The sequence below is a fragment of the Nomascus leucogenys genome, chromosome 18 (genome assembly GCF_006542625.1).
Source record: "Nomascus leucogenys isolate Asia chromosome 18, Asia_NLE_v1, whole genome shotgun sequence".
In the NCBI taxonomy this organism is placed as follows: domain Eukaryota; kingdom Metazoa; phylum Chordata; class Mammalia; order Primates; family Hylobatidae; genus Nomascus; species Nomascus leucogenys.
In genome coordinates, this window is record NC_044398.1 from 43373314 (window position 1) to 43391705 (window position 18392).

The 18392-nt window shown below is 38.1% G+C and overlaps 1 protein-coding gene across 5 annotated transcripts in view; it reads right to left on the reverse strand.

Annotated features, from left to right (window-relative positions):
* Positions 1-18392, reverse strand: part of MARCHF8 (membrane associated ring-CH-type finger 8) — a 143070-nt gene that overhangs the window by 31696 nt on the left and 92982 nt on the right. For all 5 annotated transcript variants that reach the window (XM_030798426.1, XM_012502887.1, XM_030798424.1 and 2 more), the window contains one exon: positions 2867-2917. In XM_030798426.1, the coding sequence (XP_030654286.1) occupies positions 2867-2917 (51 nt within the window). The remainder of the gene's footprint in view (positions 1-2866; positions 2918-18392) is intronic.

The following is an 18392-nucleotide window of genomic DNA, read 5'->3' on the forward strand; positions in this document are numbered from 1 at the left end:
TGAGCCAAGATTGCGCCACGGCACTCCAGCCTGGGCTACAGAGCAAGACTCTGTCTAAAAAAAAATGTATGCAAGAAGGAAAAAATAATGTATGGTTCTCCATTGTTCCGCAATAAATAATAAAGCTACCATTAAATGAACTGTCCTGGCCCAATCAACCTAAGATCACCAGGATTCAACGAAGTTTGACAAGAGTCAGGTGTGTTGGCTCAGTGTAATGGGTGAGCTGCCCCATGGTTCCATGCAAACGTTAATCCCAAGACTCGGAACAACCCTGAAGGTTGTATTATTACCCTTTTTTTTTTTTTTTTTTTTTTTTTTTGAGACGGAGTTTTGCTCTTGTTGCCTAAGCTGGACTGCAATGGTGTGATCTCAGCTCACTGCAACCTCCGCCTCCCAGGTTCAAGCGATTCTCCTGCCTCAGCCTCCCAAGCAGCTGGGACTGCAGGTGTGTACCACGCCTGGCTATTTTTTTGGATTTTTAGTAGAGATGGGGTTTCATCATGTTGGCCAGGCTGATCTCAAACTCCTGACCTCAGGTGATCCGCCTGCCTCAGCCTCCCAAATTGCTGGGATTACAGGTATGAGCCACCGTGCCTGGCTTACCCTACTTTTACTGATAACTAAATTAAAGCTCAGAGAGATGTCCTTTTTCAAAATCACATGGCTAGTAAACCATCATCCACGTTAACTCCAAAACCCTTACAAAGCTCAAAATACCCACAACCCAAGCCAAGACAATAGCCTTTCCTCTAGACTTTTTAAGATGGTGGTTTGCAAACAGTTTTTTTTAACTATAGGAAGAAGTTTCCTTTTAATAAAATGTGACTGAAATCCATGAATGAACAGGTACATATTTAAAGCATAGGATGTCCTCCTTCAGAACTGCCCTTGGCTACTAGAGCAAGGCAACATACATGTGCTACTGAGCGTTTTTTAACACATTTAATTCAACTTAAGCAAATAGGCCATCTGCAGCTGCACCTTCTCACTTTTTTTTCTCTGTGCTTAGACACTGATTAGCTCCCTTTGAAAGGTGCAAAAATGGGCAGCAATGGTTTACCACTGCATAGTTCTAGCACTGCAGCATTCCTGGCCAAAGGGACAGCAAAAGAAAAGAAATGGAGGTTGGATGGGAAAAAATATTTTGTGAAAGGCATTCCTATTTTTAATGCAAAATTAAGCAGAAGAATATAATTAGATTACAAGTATGCCTAAGAACAGACGAATGTCTTAAGAAGGTTTGCCAGAGTTTACTTTTAGTTTTAAAAAATAAGGTGACCTGAATGAAAACATATTGTGTAGTCAGTACATTAAAATGGCATATAATGTAACTGTTCATTTCAGAGTATCTAGGAGGCCTGAGACAGCAGACTGGTTTTGTCACTTGTTCAAATCCTCCCAGCTGCATCTGTGTTGTGTTTGGCCATATGCCAAAAACATGGGGGAAAGGTCCACCCTTGCAAAGAACTTTCATGGCCATAACTGTATGGCGAAGGGGTTGGCCAGAGTCAATGTCTGGGCTGAGAGAGGAGCACTGCCTGGGAACAAGCTGACTGCATCAGATACACTCTGCTGGTTCCTAGGCCATACCCTAGCAGCCAGTGTGCTCCTAGTGGGCTAAAGTGACCACACCAATGTTGAGGAGATGCTGTTGGATGGCTGATTCACTTCCCAAGCCCTCCTTTCCCTAGCTGCCTTCCAGCTAGAGGTGGCCTGTGATCCAGTTCTGGCCAGGGAGATGTAAGCAGATTTCAGGCGGCCAGGTGGGACTTGTGGGGCAACTTTTGCCTTCCTGCTGAAAATGGTGACTCTCAGCTAACAGACCTGTTAATCCTTGATCATTCCTCTAATTCCTGCCAAGGCCACAACCACAATGCCTGAAGGTCCAGCTCTCATCGTGAGACCATGTGTCAAGTAGGAGGTAGCACAGAAAGGAAAGAGCCTGGGTCCCTGGTAACATCTATTGCAGGTAGCCGAAGGCCCATGGGACGTGACCAACTCAGCATTCCACTGGAGACTATATGATCAAACAGCAAACCATTTATCATGAATGCAGGATATGAGCAAACTCACGACTGCTCCAGCCGACTGCTCCTGCCAACAGAAGGTTTGCTGGAGGCAATCACTCCCTGGCGCCAAGGTTCTCTACTGCAACATCTAGAGCCTTTTGTTCGAGGAATGCAGTCTTGCAAGTCTACTCTAGACTGAGCAGCTGACCCCTTCTTCCATCCCCCTTCTCACTATCTCTTTTGCCTAATAAATACAGAGGGCTGTGTAAAGCTCAGGGCCCTTGTCCACTAGAGCCAAGGTGCCCCCTTCTTCCAAATATACTCTTTTGTCTCTTGTCTTTTATTCCCGCGTTCACCCCTTGTTCAGTACCCCTAGGTCCATGTGGGTTACACAGTGGCACCCCGAACAGCCACAGAAGCGAGTGCACTACAATCTGTGAGCAACTCTGCCCCGGATCACCTACCTCCACACACCTTGTCAAATGAACCATATAAATCCATGATTATGTAAGTCACCATAGTTAGCTTTTTGTTACTTTCAGTCAAATATATTCCTAATTGTGGCAATAGACTCTCCTGTGCCTGAGATTTCTTCTGCCTTAAAGTATATGGTTTTCTGGAAAAAATGGAATTTTCTCCCAGAAGTCACTTCCCCCAACACACACTCAAAATTGCCTTACCAGAAAAACATAACTGCCACATAACTCTTGTGGTCCCAGAACAGATTACAGAAATGTATCAAGAACTCTAATATTAGTCTTTTCAAAAAAAAAAAAAAAGAGTATAAACACACATAAGGCATAAGAACACAAAAGCCTCAAGGTAATAAATAACGTTTTTCAGTGGCACTCTACCTTAGAAATGTTGCTTGAATGACTCACGGAATGTCCCAAAGTCTTCTCATTCTGCAAGAAAATCAAACAGGTTTTAATTATGAATCTTTGATTAAAATATGCAAAGAATAAGTAATTGATCATAACAACCCTACTGACAAATCATTCCCTGAACTAGAATTTGCAAAGCACAACCTACTATATATTAGATATATGCAGCCAGGCAGTAAATATTGCACATTTGGGCAAAATGAATAAACAATAGTTCCTGTCCTAAAGGATTTAACATTTTATTTAAAAGATTTAATTTTTTATTATCAGGAAAAAATAAGAGTTTAGAATTCACTATCAAAATAAGATGGCAATAAGTCTCTTAAGTCACATTTCACGTGGAAGTTCAGATGGTGATAAGTGTCTTAAGACACATTTCAAGTGGAGAGGCTGCATGCTCAGTTGTATGTGACACAGTCCACATTATGAGGAGTCACTGTGAAAGAGCGAAGAAAGTAGGACAGCTGACCGGCCCTGGGGTGTCTGGCTAACAAAGTGCTGAATACTCAATAGGGATATCACACAGCTCACATCTCCTTCAACTCAGTTGCTCCTCCTGGAGCAGGGAAATCTGGGAGCCACGCTAGCCTCCTTCCTCTCATGCCCCTCCACATTCAGTCACATAGTGTTATATCAAATTCTTCCTCCTCTCAGTCATTTTCATTTTTATTGTCAATGCTTTAGTTTAGATTCATTTCTCAGCTAGAATTCTTGAAGAATAACGTCCCACCTGGCCTTTTTGCTTTTAGGTTGACCTCCCTGATACACAACTATCATGGGTTAAACTGTGTAGTCCCCTCCCTTCTGTGAAAATTTAGATGTTGATGTCCTAAACTCCTTGTTCTATTATATAACTATTTGGATATATATATATATATATCCAAATATAACTATTTGGAATAGGGCCTTTAAAGATGTAAGTAAGTTTACATGAGGTCAATAGTAGTCCCGGCTACTCAGGAGGTGACTCTAATCCTAGTGGAATCTAACCCAATAGGACTGGTATCCTTGTAATAAGAGGAGATTATGACACAAACACACACAGATAAAAGACAATGTGAACACGGAGGGAGAAGATGGCCATCTACAAGCTAAGGAGAAACCAGCCCTGCTGCCACCTTGATCTTGGACTTCCAGCCTCCAGACTATGAGAAAATAAATTTCTGCTGTTTAAGCCACCTTACGTATGGCACTTTGTTATGGCAACCCTCAAACAACTACAATCATCTTTCATCCTATGACTTTCTTAAAAAAAAAAAAAGTGAACATTCTAAACATAAATCTGATTTTTAAAAATAAAGTCATTTTCCTGAATCTACTCATTCTTGCTCTAAACCCAAATGAGTAACAAAAACTATTGCCTAAGGAAGAGAAGATCTTAGTTGTATTTCCTTGCTCTGTCACCTAGGCTGGGAGTGCAGCGGCATGATCATGGTTCACGGCAGCCTTGACCTCTTGGGCTCAAGTGATCCTCCTGCCTCAGCCTTCTGAGGAACTGGGACTATAGGGATGTGCCAACATGTCTGACTAAATACTTTTTGTGGAGACAGGGATCACTCTGTCGCCCAGGCTAGAGTGCAGTGGCACAATCACAATCATGGTTCACTGAAGCTTCAACCTCCTAGGCTCAAGTGATCCTCCCACCTCAGCCTCCCGAGTAGCTAGGACTACAGGCATGTGCCACCATGTCTGACTAAGTATTTTTTGTAGAGACAGGGTCTCGCTATGCTGCCCAGGCTCAGCTCCTGGCCTCAAGTAATTCTCTCATCTGAGCTTCTCAAAGGACTGGAATTATAGGCCTGAGCCACCATACCTGACCTGTTTCCTCATCTTAAGGCAGTCAATTAGTAAATTATAAAGTATGCTCAAAGTGTTGGGAGAATGTTACCAAAGAATGTTTCTAAAAGATCAGGTTTCACTTTGGGAGGCCGAGGCAGGCAGATTGCCTGAGGTCAGTAGTTCGAGACCTGCCTGACCAACATGGTGAAACCCCATCTCTACTAAAAATACAAAAATTAGCCAGGCATGGTGGCATGTGCCTATAATCCCAGCTACTCAGGAAGCTGAGGGAAGGAGAATCGCTTGAAACTGGCAGGCGGAGGTTGCAGTGAGCTGAGATCACGCCACTGCACTGCCTTCCAGCCTGGGCAACAGAGCAAGACTCTGTCTCAAAAAAAAAACCAAAAAAAAAAACCAAGTTTAACTAGCAATTTAATTCAATCATGTTATTCACACATTCATTCACTGGGAATGAAAGCCCTCTGTCCAGAGAACAAGTAATCTGAGTTTCATTCATTAGTCAAGAATGTACTTATAAGTAAACACAGGGCACTGCTGTGAGTCCCAATTTTAAGGCCAAGCTACTGGTGACTTACTATTAGATTTTAGTGTAGTCTACTAAGTTAAAACAAAGATACCATAGGCCTTGGATTATCTGTACAGAAAGCCAATTATAACCACTGCTACACTACTTACTACCTCACAAGGAATGGCTGGTTTGACACCATCTGGAAATCAACAGAGAAGTTCACAAGTACTAAGAGAAGCCAATAAATCATATCCTCAGACCTTTTTGACATTAATTATTCAACAGAGAATGGATATTGGGGTGAGGGAGAACTACCTGCTAAGCTAACATTATAAACCCAGATTGAGAGCTAAAGCTGTTCCTTACTCTTTACGAAATAAATTTGATAATGCAAGCTTTTATTTTGTTTTCTTGTTAGAACAATTCATATTTTACATTGGTAAAACCAAACAAATAACAAGCCCTAGAAAACACAGGTGTTTTAAAGCCTGAAACCTGTCAATATTTAGGGTTGCTTCTCCACTACTTGGTAGGATCTTAACAGTTCAGTTCCAGCAGACCAGACCATCTTTCATTTTCCCCCAATAAACACAGCTCTTTTTTTTTTCTTTCTTTCTTTTATTTTTTTTTTTTTTTTTTTTTTTGATATGTAGTCTCGCTCTGTCGCCCAGGCAGGAGTGCAGTGGCACAATCTCGGTTCACTGCACGCTCCGCCTCCCAGGTTCACGCCACTCTCCTGCCTCAGCCTCCCAAGTAGCTGGGACTACAGGCGCCCACCATCATGCCCGGCTAAGTTTTTGTATTTTTAGTAGAGACGGGGTTTCACCGTGTTAGCCAGGATGGTCTTGATCTCCTGACCTCGTGATCTGCCTGCCTCGGCCTCCCAAAGTGCTGGGATTACAGGCGTGAGCCACTGCATGAAGCCTAAACACTGCTCTTTAGATGTCCATTTATTTGGACTTAAAATACATAGTTCAGGACAACATCAGAGATATTTTCCAGAAAGCAAATCCCAAAACTCATTCAAATCAGTCACTCTTTCCACACTTATTTACTATGCAACTACTATGTGAAAACAACTGTGTCAGGCACAGAATATGGACCAAAATCTCACTCCTAACCATGTGCCAATGATAATATTGAGAATCCCTTATTTGAAATGCTTGGGACCAGAAGTGTTTCATATTTCTGAGTTTTTTGGACTTTGGAATATTTGCATTATACTTACTGGTGGAGCATCCCAAATCTGAGAATTCAAAATCAGAAAGGTGACAATGGGCACTTACTTTGAGTGTCACGCTGGCATTCCAAAGTTTCAGATTTTGAAGCATGCTGGATTTCAAGTTTTTGGATTAGGGACACTCAATGTGTATTACCACTGAACTCCTCTGAAAAACTGTTTTGGTGAGAAATGTCCAAACTAGGGAAGAGCTTAAGAATGACATAAAAGAAGCACATACATAAAGTATATCAAGGTGGAAGTGTGACACCACTCTGCCCTATAGTCAGAATGGTATCTTGGTTCTGAATGAGAAGTAAAGTTTGCCAAGCATCAATGTAAAGAAGTGGAATTAGACATACCAAGGAGAAAAAAGTTCCAGTTCAAGCCTAAGCTAAGCTTCAATGCCCAAGTAATAAAAACCTTGGCAAATTATTTACAGCTCTTTAACACATTCAGTCACTGCTTACTGGATACCACCATCTTGTGACCCCAGGAGACGCTGCATCTTCCTTCCTTCCTCAGAGAAGGTACTAGGAGATGCCACACACTTCCCTGGCTTTCATCTCCACATCTCTCTGGTGGGCTGTTTTCATCTACATTCAACATGAGAGCTCCTCAGAACACAGCCTCATGCCCTCTAGATTTCATTTGTTTTCTCCTTTAGCCAGTGCTTCTCCAACTCTGGACACCTAGTCATTTAGGGATCTTGCTAAAATGTTGATTGTGGTTTGTTAGATCTAGGGGGGACTGAGATATCTGCATTTCCAAAAAGCTCCCAGGTGACTCCCATGCTGCTGTCCCCAGACCACAGTTTGAGGTGCAAATTTTCATTCCAAATCTTGAACCAGAAAAATCAATAAAGGCTATGAGTTTTGTTTGTTTTTAAGACAGGGTTTTGCCATGTTGTCCAGGATGGAGGACAGTAGCTATTCACGAGTACCATCATGTCATACTACAGTCTCTAATTCCTGGGCTCAAGTGATCCTCCCACCTCAACCTCCCAAGTAGCTGAGACTACAGGCATACTACTGCACCCAATTTATGACTCATGTTTTAAAAAGCAAATCATGACCATTTTAAAAGTAAATTCCTATGTAAAAGATGGCTGTGAGCCCACAATTGAGTTAATATAAATAAATCAATCAGGAAACACAGTGGTACAGATTGGGAAAGACTGAGTCTGAGGGTGTGAGAAAACAAAGTTTTCTTAATGTAAGAAGCTACCACATCACAAAGATAAAGAGAAGCTCTGCTGAAGAATAAGACACATTTTACAATTTAATCAGTGCTGTCAGTGATGTTTTTTTGCAAGTCCACATGTGGCTCCCAACAGAATGTACTTGTGGGTAGAGCCAAGGCATAAAACTCACATACACCAAACACACCCTGCAAAGGAGAAACCAATAATTATCAAGAAGACAACGAGGTGAGACGCCTAAGCACGTTTTTGGGATTCTGTATGAAAGAGTCAAACAATAGGACTTCATCATGTGGGGTTTTCCTGAAACTCTGACCAGGACTGGTCCTTAAAAAAACAAACAAAATATGTGGGCAATGAACACCGCTAACTACATACTCAATACCTATCTCCCTTTGTCGCCACCAAAAGAACCCTGACTTTGTCCTGAGCAGCAACAAACCCAGCTAAAAGTTCTCACTTTTCCACACTACTTTGCAGTTAAGGAAAAATATTAAATATATAAAAAGTTATTTTGAAAGAAATTAACTAAAGATTTCCTGGGAAAACATTTTGATTTCCTGATACTGCCATTGCCCATTTTTCTGGAATTCCTCCTCCCTCATCCAGCCTGGAATATAGACATAATACCACAAAGTAAAGCAGTTCACTTTGGGACTATGAAGAAGATAGTTACTAGAAGTCTGAAACTTTTTGGTCTCAGGACCCCTTTATCCTGTAAAAAATGATTAAGGGCCAGGCATGGTGACTCACACCTGTAATCCCAGCACTTGGGAGGCTGAGGTGGGAGGATCACCTGAGGTCAGGAGTTTGAGACCAGCCTGGCCAACATGGTGAAACCCCATCTCTACTAGAAATACAAAAATTAGCTGGGCGTGGTGGCGCATGCCTGTAATGCCAGCTACTTGGGAGGCTGAGGCAGGAGAATTGCTTGAACCCAAAAGGTGGAGGTTGCAGTGAGCCGAGATCACGTGATTGAACTCCAGCCTGGGCAACAAGGGCAAAACTCCATCTCAAAAAAAAAAAAAAAAAAAAAAAAGAAAAAGATTAAGGACTCCCAAAACCTTTGGATTATGTAGGGTTTTATCTATGGATATTTGCAGTATTAGACATTAAAAATGACAGTGTAAAAACTGTATCTCTTAATTCATTTAGCATTAGTAATAAACCCAGTTAATATAAATAACATTTCAATGAAGTTTAACTATTTTCTCAAAAAAAAAAAATTAGTGAGCAGAATGGTACTCCTGTACATTTTTGTAAATCTCATTGTTTAATAGAACACAGCCAGATTCCTGCATCTGTTTATGTATTAAATCTCTTCTGATCTGTTGCTTTTGTGAGGACCCATTCAAAACTCAGTTGACATAATCATGATTTTAAGCTGAAGACATCTGATATTCAATGAATGCAGGAAGAAGCCTTCTCCATACTTCCCTTATATGATTAAAAGCAGAAACTGTGACAAAGGAGGCTGCCATAAATTCCCTCTTCAACGGTTTACTCCCAGGAAGGAGATCGAGAGTAAACCTACCATAATTCCCCTGTCTAGGAGGAGTTTTATGGCCATGAAGAAGAAAAGACACTCCCATCTACACAAACATTATCACAAGCTTTCTTATCTCTTAATTTGTTAGGAAGGGAGGGGAGGGGAGGCAGGCAGGCAGGAAGGTGGGGAGGGGAGAAAGGAAAGGAAAAAAAGAGAAAAGAGAAAAAAGAAGAGAGAAAAGAAAAGAGAAAGGAAAAGAAAAACTAAAAGCAGCAGGAAATAAATGACTCATCATATTCTCCATGGTACATGGGAACCACAAAAAGATTAACAGCTGACTTATCCTCAGAAACCAGGGAGGCCAGAGGCAGTGGAAGGACATAAAGAACTCAAAGAAAAAAAAATGTGAACCAAGATAATTATATTCAGCAAAACTATCTTCAAAAATGAAGATGAAAAATACATTCATAGATAAACAGAAACTCAGAGAATTCATTGCAAGTGGATGCACCTGAAAAGAAATACTAAAGGAAGTTCTTTGAGCTGAAAGCATGTAGTCAAAAGTTAACTGTGTAACTATAAGACAATATAAATGCATATATATTTTGCATATATATTTTCCTTTCTTAAATAATTTAAAAAGGAATTATATAAAAACCATGTATATAATTGTATTGTTAAACCTATAACATAAAGAAATGTAATGTATTTAATAGTAATACGAGATAAGTGGGTACAAAGTTGTCATCATTATACTAATATCAAACAAAACAGAATTCAGAAAATTTTACCAGAGATAAAGAGGGACTTCTACTATGAAAGGTGGCATAAGGAAATGACATCACATGGAAACTCTACACTGAAACAAATGAAGATAATGAGTGCTAAGTTTAAAACAACAAACTGTATAAACATATAATGCTCTCCTGTCCTTTATGTCTTTAAAAGACAGTTAAATAAACTAATGACTGCTACAATGTATTGTTGGGTTTGTAACATAAATAGATATGTATAAACAATTATTAGTAAAGAAACAGAGGTACATAGGAGGAATCATTCTATGTCTTACAGGAATTAAATCAATATGAATCTGAAGAAGATTCTGTTAGAAAAAATATATATATATATAGTAAACCCTCAACCATTAAGAAAATAATTTTTTAAATAGCATTAGAAATAATTTTTTAAAAATCATTTAAGGAATTAAAATATTACAATACAAAATAATGCAAAAGAAAGCAATAAAGGAAGAACACAGGAACAAAAATGGCAAGACACAAAGAAAACAAAAAGTAAAATGACAAACAAAGCAAACCATATCAATAATAGCATGAACTGCAAATGGATTAACAAATCAACAGGAAGTGTTGTCAAGATGTACAAAAACACAAAATCCGGTTGTACTCTAAGTTCGGGAGATACAATTAGACTCAAAATTATAAACAGGATTACAGTAAAAGAAGCAAAAAGGTACATAGCACAAAAACAATCACCATAAAAAGGGGTAGTCATTATATTAATATCAGATAAAAAAGACTTAGGAAAATTTTACTAGAGCTAAAGAGGGACTTTTACTATGATAAGGTCAACCATCATGAAGGTATAATAATTATAAATATATAAGCACCTAATATGAAAACCACAATACATAAAGCAAGAACTGACAGAGCTGACTGAAAAACAGATAATACTTGCAGACTTCAAAATCCTGCTTTCAACAATGAACAGCAGAGCTATGTAAAAGACTTGAACAGCACTAAACCAACTTGACCTAACAGACATTCACAGAATACAAAACTCAACAACAGAATATACATTCTTCTCAAGTGCACATGGAACAGTCTCCACGACAGACTATAGAGTAGTCCACAAAACAAACATCAGTAAATGTAAAAGGACTCAAATCATATACAGTATGATTCTGGCTACAACAGAGTTAAACTTTAGAGTTAAATGTTATTGTTTATCAACAGCAGAGAGAAACTACCAAATTCACAAATGTGGAAATTAAACAACAAAATCTGAAATAACCAGTAGATCAAAAAAGAACTCACCAAAAAAAAAAAAACACTAAAAAATTTATTTGAGATTCATAAAAATGAAATCACAAAATACCACACTTACACAATGCAACTAAAATAGTGCTTAGGGGGATATTTATAGCTGTAAATGACAAGCTTAAAGAAAGGTACAGAGAAAACGCAGTCATACGTAAGTCAGAAAGAAAGGCCTACCAGAAACCAAATTTTCTGGCAACGCGATTTTGGACTTCTTGTCTCCAAAAATGTGAGAAATTAAATTTCTGTTACTTAAGCCACCCAGTCTGTGGTATTTTCTTATGGCAGCCTGAACAGACTAATACAAACATCTACTAAAAAACTACGGGTAACATTATACTTAATGGTGAAAGACTGAATGCTTACTCCCTAAATTATAACAGCAACTGTATCTGCTTTCGCTATTTCTTTTTAAAATTTTAATTGTGGTAAAATACACATAATGTAAACACACCATCATATAAAGTATGCATAATATAAAATTCACCATCTTAACCATTTTAAGTGTACAGTTCAGTATTAAGTATATTCACATTGTTGCACAATCTACAGAACTTTTTCATCTTGCAAAAACTGAAACTCTATACTCATTAAACAATTCCCTATATCTTCCTACCCCCAAAATATTTTTAAAAATTTTTACTTCCTGTTTCTATGATTCTGACTACTCTAGATACTTTATACAAGTGGAATCATAACAGTATTTTTCTTTTTGTTATTAGCTCATTTCACTTGGCATAACGTCCTCAAGATTCCTCCGTGTTGTAGCATGTGTCAGAAGCCTTTTTTTTTTTTTTTTTTTTTTTTTGAGAAGTCTCGTTCTGTCACCCAGGCTGGAGTGTAGTGGCATGATCTCGGCTCACTGCAACCACTGCCTCCTGGGTTCAAGCAATTCTCCCGACTCAGCCTCCCGAGTAGCTGGGATTACAGACATGCACCACCACATCCGGCTAATTTTTGTATTTTTAGTAGAGATGGCATTTCACCATGTTGGCCAGACTGGCCTCAAACTCCTGACCTCAGGCGATCCTCCCTCCTTGGCCTCCCAAAGTGCTAGAATAACAGGTGTGAGCCACTGTGCCCGGCCAGAATCCTTTTCTTTTTAAAACAAATATGAAACTATATGCAATAAATGTACCATATTTTATTTATTTATTCACCCTTTGATGGACTCTTGTATTGCTTCCACCCTTTGGCACTGTAAATAATGTTGCTATGAACACAGGTATACAAATATCTCTTTGAGACCTGGCTTTCAATTCTTTGGGGTATATACCCAGAAGTGGAATTGCTGGGTCATACAGTAATAATTATCTTTTACTTTTTGAGGAACTCCTATACTGTTTTCCATTGTGGTTGCACTATTTTACATTCCTATTAGCAGTGCACAATCAGATCCTCATCAACAGGTTTTTAATATATATATAACAGCCATCCTTGATGGTTGTAAAGTGATATCTCACTGTGGTTTTGATTTGCATTTCCCTAATTATCAGTGATGTCGACCATCTTTTCATATGCTTACCAGCCATTTGTACATCCTCTTTGGAAAGTGTCTATTCAAGCATTTTAGAATCAGATTATTTGTTGCTGTTGAGATGTAGGAGTTCTTTATATATTCTAGATATTATCCCTTTATCAGATGTATGATTTGTAAATATCTCCCATTCCCTAAGTGGCCTTTCTACCCTGTCCACTGTATCCTTTGGTGCCCAGAAGTTTTAAATTTTGATGTAATCTAATTTCTCTATTTTTACTTCTGTTGCCTTTGCTTTTGGTGTCATATCCAAGAAATTTTTGTCAAATCCAATGTCAAGAAGCTTCTTTCCCTAGGTTTTCTTTTAAGAATTTTATAGTTTGAAGTCTTAGATCCATTTTGAGTTAATCTTTCTATATGGTGTAAAGTAAGGGTCCAACTGTATTCTTTTGCATCTTAATATCCAGACCCCTGCCATCCCCCACCAATATCATTTGTTGAAAAGACTGTCCTTTCCTCACTGACTAGTCTCGGTGCCATTGTGGGAAATCATTTGGCCAAATATGTGAGGCTTTATTTCTGGGGCTCTCTACTCTATTCCATTGGTTTCTATGTCTATCTTATGCCAGTACCACACTAACTTGTTTACTGTAGCTTTGTAATAAGTTTTGAAGTCAGGAAGCATCAAACCATCACTTTGTTCTTTTTGTTCAAATTGTTCTGGCTATTCAGGATCCCTTGTGATTCCATATAAATTACAGGACAGATTTATCTATTTCTGTAAAACAAAAGTCACTGAGATTTTGATAAGGATTATACCGAATACATAGATTGATTTGGGCGGTACTGTCATCTTAACAATATTAAGTTTCCCAATAAACACAGGATGTCTTCCCATTTATTTTATGTCTTCTTTAATTTCTTTCATCAATATATTGTAGTTTTCTGTGTATAAGTCTTTATCACTTTGGTTAAGTTTATTCCTAAGTATTTTATGCATTTTTGATGCCATTGTAAATAGGACTGTTTTCTCAATATCCTTTCTAGGGCTAGGCGCGGTGGCTGAAGCCTGTAATCCCAGCACTTTGGGAGGCCGAGGTGGGCGGATCACGAGGTCAGGAGATCGAGACCATCCTGGCTAACACGGTGAAACCCCGTCTCTACTAAAAATACAAAAAATTAGCCGGGCGTGGTGGCGGGCGCCTGTAGTCCCAGCTACTCGGGAGACTGAGGCAGGAGAATGGCGTGCACCCGGGAGGCAGAGCTTGCAGTGAGCCGAGATCGCGCCACTGCACTCCAGCCTGGGGGACAGAGAAAGACTCCGTCTCAAAAAATAAAAAAAAATAAAAAATAAAAAATAAATAAATAAATAAAAAATAAAAAATATCCTTTTTAGATTGTTCATTATTAGTATATAAAAACACAGCTGATTTGTGTGTGTCTGTTGATTTTATAACTTGAAACTTTGCTGAATTCATTTAGTCTGGTTTTTTGTTTGGCATGGATTCTTTAGGGTTTTCTATATAAAAAATTGTGTCATATGTAAAGAGAGATAATTTTACTTCTTTCCAATTTTGATGCTTTTTACCTCTTTTTCTTGCCTAATTGCTCAGCTAGGATTTCCAGTAATGTGTTGTACAGCAGTGGCAAAGCCAGGCAACCTTATCTTGATCCTGATCTTAGAGGAAAAATGTTCAGACTTTCGCCAATGACTATAATGTCAGCTGCAGACTTTTCATATATGGCCTTTATTACGTTGGGTAGTTTCCCTCTATTCCCAGTTTCTTGAATGTTTTCTACTATTCTGATTCATCATAGTGCCAAAAGTTCTAGCCACCACAATTAGGAAAATAAACGAAATAAAAGGCATATATATCAGAATGAAAGACATAAAAATCTCTATCTGCAAATGACATGAATGCTTATGTAGAAAATCCTAAGGTATCAACGATAAATAGCAACAACAAAGTCCTAGAATGAGTCCAGCAAAGTCAGAGGATACAAAATAGACATACGAAAATTAACTGCATTGCTATATATATATATATATATACACACACACACATATATAACACACACACATATAGCAATGAACAAAAGAACTCACCATTACTATTATAGAGCCACTCTAAAAAAACTGAAGTATTTAGGTGCATATCAAGCAAAACATGAATCTGATTGCTGACGCTGCAAAAAAAAAATTGATCAAAAATGATCTCAACATATAAAAAGACACACTGTTCCTGGAATAAAAAATTCAACATAATGAAAGCTGACAATTCTTCCCCAAATTGATAAATACCTTAAACATAATTCCTATCAAAATTCTAGCAAGTTTTTGTTTTAGATATAGACAGATTATTCTAAGATTTATATGGATACGCAAAGGAACTAGAATACTTAAAACAATCCTAAAGAATCCTAAAAGAATAAAAAAACTGGGAGAAATCCATCCATCCAATTTTAAGAACTAATATACAGCCAGAGTAATCACTACTGTGTGGTACTAGTGAAGAACCAGACATAACCATCAATGGAACAAGATAGAGAATCCAGAAATCAACCCATACAATATGCCCAACTGATTTTTAAGAAAGCAATTCAATAGAGGAAAGAGAATTTTCAACAAATGATGCTGGAACAAAGCAATGAACTTTGACTTAAGTCTCAAACTTATACAAAAATTAACTCAAAATAGTTCATGGACTTCATGTATAATCTAAAACCACAAAACATTTTAAAAATAGGAGAAAATCTTCAGGATTTAAGACTGGGCAAAGAGTTCTTACACTAGACACCCAAAGCAGAATCCATTTAAGAAACTGATCAATTAAACTTCATCAAAATCAGAAACGTTTGCTCCATGAAAGACCCTGCTAGGAGGCTGAAAATAAAAGCTATAGCCTGGGAGAAAATATTTGCAAATGAATATCCAATTAAGGACTAGCATTTAGAATACAGAAATAATTCTTAGACCCGAACATTTTTAAAAATCCAATTAGAAAATAGGCAAAAGATATGAAGGGACATTTTAATGAATAGGATACTCGGATGGCAAATAAGCATATGAGAAGATGTTCAACATCATTGGCCATTAGATAAATGGAATTAAAATCACAATGAGATATTACTACACACCTATCAGAATGGCTAAAACTTTTTTTAAAATAATGACATCACCAAATATTGATGAGGATATAAAGAAACTAGATCACTTATATATTGCTTGCAGGAAAATAAAATGACAGTTACCCTGGAAAAAACTTTGGAAGTTTCTTTAAAAATTAAACATGAAATAGCTATTGCTCTCCTGAATATTTACCTTGGAGAAATGAAAACACATGTTCACATAAAAACCTATAGGTGTCTATAGCAGCTTTTTTCAAACAAATGTCCTTCAACAGGTAAACGGTTAGAAAACTGTGGTCCGTGCATACCACGGAAAACCACTCCACTAGCAAAAAGGAACAAACTATTGATACAAACACAAACCTGGAAGAAATCTCCAGAGAATTACACTTAATTTAAAAAGCCAATCTCAAATGGCTACAAATTATTCCAAACAGTAAACGAGAAAGTACAGTGCTGGCAAATATTTGAAGAAATACTTGTTAAAATTTTCCCAAAGTTTGGAGAAGGACATAAACCTATGCATTCAAAAAACTGAATGAACTACAAGAAACCTATGCCCAGGCATAGCATAGTCAAATTAATGAAGACAAGAAGAAATCTGGAAAGCAGAGAGAGAAAAAGGATGCATTACTTATAGAGGAACAATGATTCAAATGACTGTGTCTTGCTCATCAGGAAACCCTCAAGGCCAGTAGTCAGAAGTAACATCATTTTTCAAATATTGATAAAAGAGACCTGTTTACCTAAAACTAAATATGTGGTGAAAATATATTTCAGGAATGAAGGGAAATAAAAACAGTCACAGACAAAGAGTAACAAGATTAGCAACCAGCAGAACTGCTTAAAAGAAATTCATCACATGGAAGGAAAATGATACCAGAAAACAATGTGTATATCAGCAATAAAGAAAGAGCAACAGAAAGGCTAAGCATTCAGACAAAAACAATTGACTATTCTTTTTCTCTTGATTCTTTACATTTGATGGCTGAAAGCAAATACTAATAATAATAATACATTCTATGAGGGGCTCTGAAAGTATGCAATGTAGAATGTAAGATAGCTATAACAGAAAGGGGGAAAGTGAAAGTTGTGATATATTTTCTATATTTTAGTAAAGTTTCTACACTGCAACTGAAGTAGCAAAATACTGATTCTAAACAGACTCTGAGAAGTATGTATTTTGTAACTCATTTTAAAAAAAGCGAGGAGATAGTCAAACTCCAAATAGATAAACATAGCAATAATTAAGTATACATAAACACCGCAATTACAGGACACAAATGTGGAGAACTGACTTTTTAAAAAAACAACCAATTATGGCCAGGCACAGTGGCTCACGCCTGTAATCCCAGCAATTTGGGAGGCCGAGGTGGGCGGGTCACGAGGTTAAGGGATCAAGACCATCCTGGCCAACACGGTGAAACCCCATCACTACTAAAAGTACAAAAATTAGCTGGGCATGGTGACATATGCCTGTAATCCCAGCTACTCAGGAGGCTGAGGCAGGAGAATTGCTTGAGCCCAGGAGGCAGAGGTTGCAGTGAGCCGAGATATCGTACCACTGCACTCCAGCCTGGCGACAGAACGAGACTCCGTCTCAAAAAAATAAATAAATAAATAAATAAAATAAAAACTAAAAATAAATAAAAAACAACCAATTATATGTTATCTATAGGAAACTCGTTTCATTGATATAGTGTAAAATAAAGGAATGGGAAAATATATACCAAGCAAACACAAATAAAAATTTCCAAAAGGTAGAAACAACTCAAATGTCCATCAACACATAGAGACAAAATGTGGTATTATCCATACAATGGAATATTATTCAGTCATTAAAAGGATATAAGTACTGATACATACTACAATATGAATGAACCCTGAAAACATTATGCTATGTGAAAGAAGCCAGTAGCAAAAGATCTTATATGATTCCATCTATATAAAAAGTCCAAAATAGGCAAATCCACAAAGACAAAAAGTAAATTCGCAGTTACCAAGGATTGTGGGGATGGGAGAATGGGGAGTGACTGCTGATGGGTAGAGGGTTTCATTTTGGGGTGATGAAAATGTTCTGGACTGGCACAGCGGTGGCAGCTGTACAACCTTATGAATACACTAAAAATCTACTAATTGGGCACTTTAAAAGGGTGATTTAATGGTATGAAAGCTGTATCTCAACTTTTAAAAAATACTAAGATCTGGCCTGGCACGGTGGCTCACGCCTGTAATGCCAGCACTTTGGGAGGCCGAGACGGGCAGATGACCTGAGGCTGGGAGTTCAAGACCAGCCTGACCAACATGTAGAAACCCTGTCTCTACTAAAAATACAAAATTAGTGGGCAAGGTGGCACATGCCTGTAATCCAAGCTACTTGGGAGGCTGAGACAGGAGAATCACTTGAACCCGGGAGGCGGAGGTTGCGGTGAGCCAAGATCACGCCATTGCACTCCAGCCTGGGAAACAAGAGTAAAACTCCATCTCAAAAAAGAAACTAAGATCCAAAAAATAACCTATGATGTATAAAACACTGTGCTATACACCTTGAGTAAATAACTCCAGTGTTTTTTCCGTATAAGCTAATCAATACAGGACACCAGCTATCTAATTACA